Source organism: Arachis ipaensis, chromosome B03 (genome assembly GCF_000816755.2).
Source record: "Arachis ipaensis cultivar K30076 chromosome B03, Araip1.1, whole genome shotgun sequence".
In the NCBI taxonomy this organism is placed as follows: domain Eukaryota; kingdom Viridiplantae; phylum Streptophyta; class Magnoliopsida; order Fabales; family Fabaceae; genus Arachis; species Arachis ipaensis.
Window position 1 is genome coordinate 123,199,238 of NC_029787.2, and position 7,408 is coordinate 123,206,645.

At 37.1% G+C, this 7,408-nt stretch overlaps 1 protein-coding gene across 1 annotated transcript; it reads right to left on the bottom strand.

Moving 5' to 3' along the window:
• Nucleotides 866-4,837, bottom strand: LOC107631428 (receptor protein kinase TMK1). The gene is made up of 2 exons (XM_016334872.2): nt 2,279-4,837; nt 866-1,683 (listed from the first exon to the last, which is right to left on the bottom strand). The coding sequence occupies exons 1-2, from the start codon at nt 4,608-4,610 to the stop codon at nt 1,154-1,156; spliced, it is 2,862 nt and encodes a 953-aa protein (XP_016190358.1). The 5' UTR covers nt 4,611-4,837; the 3' UTR covers nt 866-1,153.

Below are 7,408 nucleotides of genomic sequence, written 5' to 3' on the forward strand. Positions count from 1 at the left end.
ATCTAAACTGCGATCGTACATATTTTACCCTTTTCATATTTGATATTTTCTAGACATAAAAATCTTACATGAAATGTAACCAAGCAAAAGAATATCTCACACTAAAGAACATAAAAGGTTAGAATATATTGTATTCATTTGATTCGTTTGCAACAACGACGAGTGAGTAACGCTGCAAATTAAGGATGATAAAATGAGTATTGGACTATTGGTCCAGCCACGTGTTACGTCTTACGTGTAGACTATAGATCTTTCAATTTTTTTTTGACAATAGACCATGCGTCCATGCCCATCTTTCATGTATGGTCACCATGTGATAAAAACACTGAAAGATTAATTTTATTCATAAGTAAATTTATTGTTCTAAAACTTTCATAAATAAAAATAATTAATAGCTTATTCATCTTTTTGTGTATAAAAGTTAATTTCAGTAACTTTATATAAAAATAGTAGTTTACTTCTAATTTAGTGTGAAGTGTGACATGACATGTTCCCCTTAACACTTTATTTTGTTTGGTAAACTTTCCCCCAAACACATGAAAATTACTAAAGCAACTTTTGGAAACCCTTCTTCGGAAATGGTGAAGCTGAAGTCTCTTTTTGGATGGATAACCACTTGCTTCCTTTTTACCAAGAGAGGTAGGCATGCAAATGCAATGCAGCAAGCAACAAATATTCAAAGCTTTTCCTTAACTACTTCTACACCTGCCTAATTTGTCTGCTTCACAAATTCATGCTCAATTCAAAAACTGCTTAACATGCGCCAGATTCCCCGGAACCATTCAAATTGATGGCTACCTTACAAAGTCATTAGTTAAGTTATTAGGATTCAGAGGCACAGCAACCAAAATAGAATATCTCTATCTCATATAATTGTTACACAAATTGTAGATTTTTTCATTTTAAGAATCCATTGGTTAAAAAGAATGTCATACCTAAAGTTAACCGAGGGAATTTGGCAGTAAATCTCCTTAAACAAATGCTGGGGAGGTACAAGATATACCGTGGAAGAAGTTACAGTTACTACAGTTACACCATGAAACATGATGGAACATGTTCATATAAGAAAAAGCCAGCAAGAAGCAAAGAAAATGATGAACCAAAAATACACACTACAAAACCACAATTAACATTATTTACAGCCAAACATGAATCACCTCCCATCTGCTGAGGTGAAAGATTCGGCGAATCCGTAAGGACGGGTAGGTATGCTTGTCTGCGTGTTGTCCAAGCTTGGTAGGAGCGAAGAAGACGACGACTCCATTTGGCTTCCACCTTCGTAAGCCTGCCATTTCTTAAGCGCTTGCGGCAAAGACATGTCGAGGTCAATGCCGTATATGTCTTCGGGGTTCTGATCAGATGGTTTCCAGAGTTCTACAAGAGAAGCAAGCACGTTGACAGCATGACCCATGTCAGGCCTTTGATATGGCTCCCTCGCACAGCAGTGGCCGGCTAGCTCTGCCACGGTGTGTACACTAGCCAGCGTTTCCTCGTCAAGCTCGATTGTGGGGTCAATGGCCTTTCGGAATGTGTCCTTGTTTATGTACATTCTGCGGAACCATGTAACGAGGTGCACACTATCCTCCGGCTGGGTCTCGTCAAGTGCTCTTCTTCCGGTTAATAGTTCCATCAATATCACACCAAAGCTGAACACATCAACCTTGGTTGTGACTCGGCCGGTAACTGAAAGAAGAAAGCAATACACTTGCCAGTGTTAAGACTTCCCCGAAAATCACTTATTACACAATAAAGATGAAACTCAGCTTGTGAAGTTTTGATATTAAAGAACAATAAAAATCAGAACAAACACATTCAACCATTCAAGTTGGTATCACCAAGCCAGGAGTCTCATCATTTCTACACACCAGCAATTGCATTCTCTTATTTAATTGCATTGAATTGACCAAACGTTGACTTAGTTGATATAAGAAAAACACGTCCATACTCCTTACCAGTTACTACGTTGCTAAAATTAAAGGAAAGTCGCCACTCGCCAGTTGCTTATAAAGAATACTGAATGCTAGCTTACCATAGTCCCATAATAAGTTGATCAAACTTTTTATAACATTTTTCCTAAGATGCTTGGCCATTGAATTGATATGCATAGGAAGTAACCCACATTTATGGCAATCAGCAAACTAAACCATAGCAATATCTAGATCATGATCAGATTGTCATACTCATTGCTTGGCATTAATACAAAAATCGACCTAGCACACAAAGAACTTGCAACAACAATGGAAGTTATATACTATTTTTTCAGTAAAAAGAAAAATACCTGCATATTCTGGAGCCAAATACCCAAAAGTTCCTGCAATTCTTGTTTCTATTGAAGCCTTGCCTTCTGGAGCAAGTCGCACAAGACCAAAATCTGCAACCTTTGCCCTCATATCATCTCCAAGGAGAATGTTTGAAGGCTTTAAGTCCCTATGTATGAAGCTTTGATGGGCCAAGCTATGAAGATACTCGACAGCCCTTGCCACATCCAATGCAATGGTTAATCTTCTATTCCACTCCAACGGCTTTAGTCCTTCTTCTAACCAATTAAAAAGATGCCTACTTAACGTCCCCTGAGGCATGTACTCATACACAAGAAGCTTCTCATTCCCATCCAAGCAGTAGCCGAGAAGCGAGACAAGATGCCGGTGGCGAACCTTAGTCAAAACAGCAATTTCAGACTTAAATTCTGCCGCCCCCTTACCGGATATTGCTCCAATCTCCATTCTTTTCACTGCAATTTTTGTGCCATCATGTAATTCACCTTTATAAACTGTTCCAAAACCTCCTTGCCCCAATATATTTTGCTCACTGAAATTGTTAGTGACATTCCTCAGGACTTGTATAGAAATGACCATATTTCCCGCTTCGACCATCTGGATATCCCTTCCTTCGCTGCCAGGCACAGTTTGCGATTCACTAACATTACCAACACTGACACTTGAACCCGCAACAGTTATCTTCACACTTTCATTGTCCGACCCAGAATGACGAGGGTGGACAACTAGCTCACGCGGACTCTGCACCTTGCTCAGCCGTTTCTGCTTCATCCTATACAAGCAGAAAGCCAATAAAGCAATCAAAGCAATCAACAATACACCTCCAACCACAGCAATAACAATCACTAGTACATGCGAAGACTTCTTTTGGCCACCATTCCCTTCTATTGTGTTTGGAGCAGTTGAATTTGGAGACGAACCTGGAGGGGACGGGCTAGGCTTATCCTTCCCTATATCCTTGTTACCACTTATGGTAACAGCTACACTGCTCTTAAACTTTGGAACATTCCCATAAAGCTGATTGTTTGCAACATTCAGCTGAGTAAGAACAGGAAGAGCAGCTAGCTCCTCAGGGATTGGACCAGTCAGGTTATTATCAGCAAGAACCAACCTTTGCAGTGACTTGAGTGATGCAAAATCGGGCGATATCGTGCCGTTAAGCCCCATCTTCTGAAAATTAATAACTGAAATGTTCCCATTACTACAAGTAATCCCAATCCAATCATTACAAGGATCATTCCCTTTCCAATTCTCAGCAAACCTTTGGGGATAACCCATAGACCTAACAATAGAAAGTAGAGCATTCACTCTGGAATCACAATTACCGGGTTTAGTCAAACAGAAACTGTTCAAACCACTCATATCAACTACAACACCAGAACCAAACACAGGAACTGGACCCTGCAACAAGTTATTAGTCAAGTTCACGACTTTGAGCGACTTTAGGCTCTGCAGAGAGGGAGGGACAGGACCCGTGAAAGAGTTATCCCTCAAGCTCAAATCTTCCAAGTGTTGGAAGCCAGAAAAATCGGGCAAAGGCCCAGAAAACGAGTTCTGGTGCAACCAAACCTGCGTCAGTGACGTCATGTTCTGCAAAACATCAACGTCCCCACCAAGCTTCGCATCACCCTTTTGCCCGTTCATCCACAGAGTCTGAAGTTCCAAACTGGAAAACCCCGAAGGCAACGTACCCTCGATGCTGTTTATCGCTAAATGCAAATGGCTCAACCCGGGAAACACGTCAGAGTTGAAAAAATCTGGGATTTTTCCAACTATGTTAGCGCTATTCGCTGAGAAGTTCTGAAGCGCCGAAGCGTTCTGCAGAGACAGAGGAATCTGCCACGCCTGAAAAGGGTTGTCGTCGATTTCCACCGCCTGAAGCTGTGACATTCCGGCGAAGAAACCTGCAGGAATGGAAGTGAAGCCATTGTTACTCAGAATAAGGACTTGGAGCGAACCCAACCCGGATAGGTCCGGTAGTGGACCCGAAATGTTGTTGAACTGAAGCTCAAGGCGCTCCAACTGGGTCAGGGTTTGGAGGGTGTTGTTGGGAATTGTGCCATCAAGTCCTTGGCGTCCGATTTGGATCCGGGTGACCCGGTTGGAATCGGAGCAGGAGACGCGACTCCATTTGCATGGGTTCGGGTCGGACCAGCCAAGTGATTCGGGTGGGTTTAGTGCATGTTTGAGTGCTAGCATTGCTTGTGCGTCTGGGAAGGCGGGTTGGGAGTGGGTAAGGAGGATTAAGGAGAGGAAGTGGAAGCCACATAGGAAAATGGGTAAAGTTTTGAGCTTTGTGGTTTTGGAGTTGTAGGTGGTTTTCTTCTTCCTCATGGCGGTGCTATTGAGTGCAGAACTGGGAAGAGAAGTAAAAGAGAAGAGAGAAAGAAAGGTGGTGCTGATTGCTGATAACGGTGCGGATTGGGCATTGGGATGGGGGAAGTGTGTAATAACTCACAAGTGATGTGTGCCAAATGAGAACCAATATTTTATTATTTTTAATATAATTTCTTACTGAACTCTCGAGAGAAATACCGATTCTTTTGAGAAAATTTTCTCTGCTTCCAATAAATGAATCTAAGAGCATAAACTAAATTTTATTGATAGAAAAATAAATATGTGACAGAAATGGAAATTAGCTGTTGAAAATAATATTTTGTTTTGAGTTGCATGCACATGGGGGTTGGGACCACAGTTGGGCTGGCATTGACTCATATGACATTGCAAAATGGCTGGAAATCACTGGCTATGATTCTCGCCGAGGGGTCCATTCGCCCAACTTGGGTTCCTTTCATTTTTTGCACTTCCCTTCAATTTGTGAAGCACAAAAGAGTTCCATTTATTAAATATTTGCTGAAATGGCCTAAGTGTGAAGGTGAATCCAAAGTTCCAATGATGTATAATTGACATGAAACTTTCGTTTCATATTTCGTCAATTAGTAAAGAAAGGGAATGGTGATGAAATATAGTCTGTGTTTTTCTTATTAGGGGGATTAGATGCATCATGCATGTGCGTCTCTGCCCCTATTACGGCACCAACATGATCATTAAAAAGTAATGATACTTGTCATTGTCAATAGATTACATCCTTGTGTCTTAAAAAGAATTACAGACTTCCACATGTTTATCTACCTCTCTTTTTATTTTTCATTTTAAATAAAAAATTAAATACTACCAAAATATTATTCGAGCATCATCGAGGCTATCAGCTGTTTGACATTTTCGTTTGTAATCTCTTGTATAAACTGCTGGGATGTCTATATTTTAATCTTCTCAAGTTAGTAGTTCTAAGCAAGACAAATATTATTTAATCGTGAACATTTTTGACATTTTTTCTTTACACATTCAAAAATGTTTACCAGATATATCTCAATTAGCTAGGTGTTACAACTAGGGGTGTTTAAATCCAAACCGATCCAAATTAAACCATTCATTCAATTTGATCTAAATCGAAAACCGATTAAAACCGCACTAATTCGAATTTGATTTGATTCTATTTTTTGTAAACCGCTTGATTGGATCGGATTTCGGATTTACTTTTCATAACCGATCCAATCCAATTCAAACCGCACAATATGCTATAATATTATTATTTTATTATTATAGTTACAATTATACTTATAATATGTTCAATATTTGGATTTGATTGGATTTTATTTTTTGCAAACCGCTGGATTGGATCGGATTTCGGATTTATTTTTCATAACCGATCCAATCCAATCCAAACCGCACAATGTGCTATAATAATATTATTTTATTATTATATTTACAATTATACTTATAACATGTTTAATTTGTTATACACTTGTCTATTATTCATGTATTATTATTATTTAATAAATATTTTATGTTAAAAATGTTATTTATTTATTTATTTTAACTAACCTATAATTTTATTTCTATTGTTATGTTATCCTTAGTTTTTTAAGATATTCTTAAGACTTGTTATGTCATTGTTGATTATTTAAAATTTGATGTTGAGACTTGTTATATGTAATTAATTTTTTTTATTTAAAAAACTGCAAATCCAAACTGATCCAAACCGCTTGTAATCGGATCGGATCGGATTTCCAAAAAAATTTCATCCAATCCAAACTGCACCGCACATAAATTAAGCGTTCGGATCGGTAACTTTTTTCCTTAAAACCGAACTAAACCGCACAGCAAACACCCTAGTTGCAACTTTGTGAAAGGGTGTTGACTCTTTTTTCCGAGAGTAGTTAACATCTGTATTTCTTCACTTTACAAAAATTCAACACAAAAAGATGACATATTATGCATAATGAAAATTCTTTTCCATTAAATCTGAAATCAATGTAAAATGTGAAGGACACAATGAAAATTCTTTTCCAATAAGCATGTTACAGAGTAACTCTTACCCTAATAATAAAGTTCAAACATATATGTTAAAAAAAACACAGATGTTATGTTAATTTTATTGTAGTTGAAAAATAAAGGTCATTTTAGAATAATATAACCCAATCAAATTTTATGTAAAATTATATATGTGGATAACTGCATTTCTCTGCTAGATCCCTCAATGGCATAATCTTGAAGGCGAAGCTGTCTACATTTTAAATTGTCTATTTAAAAGCTTTTGTTATCTAATTTTTTATTTTCTTACCGGTGACTTGTTTGTTATCTAGTTTTTTATTTTCCTTTTTCTTAAGACAAATATTCTCGTGTAATTGTTTATGTGAAGGTGATTGTTAATAGTTGTTAGATAATTTGATATATTTATTTAAATTATCATTTAATAGTCATCAATTATCAACTTCACTTAAACATAAATATATTTAAATTTTAATCTTTTTTTCTTAAGTACAATTGGTCATGTCCGGAGAAGTTACCAAATCTGAATAAAAACAAGGCTGAAGGGACAAGATACAATAAAATGACAAACCAGTGTTTAAAGCATTTTTATAACCTTTTTTTAGCAAGAGATTTTACAAGAACAATGAGTGAATGACTCAAATATGTATCTTTGTTGAGTATAACTAAAGTCTTTAGTACATGTCTCTATCCTTGATATAAGGCTAAGGGTTTAAAAAAATATTTTTTTTTTGTATGGACACCAAAAAATAATTTAAAGTTAAGGATAAAATATTTTTTTTTTTATTTAAAAGTATAAT

Bases quoted from the DNA above. Each gene is read 5' to 3' on its own strand.
- LOC107631428 (XM_016334872.2), bottom strand. From the start codon at position 4,610: ATGAGGAAGAAGAAAACCACCTACAACTCCAAAACCACAAAGCTCAAA. The intron at 1,684-2,278 runs GTATTTTTCTTT...TTCTTCTTTCAG, and splicing joins TTTGGCTCCAGAATATGCAG to TTACCGGCCGAGTCACAACC.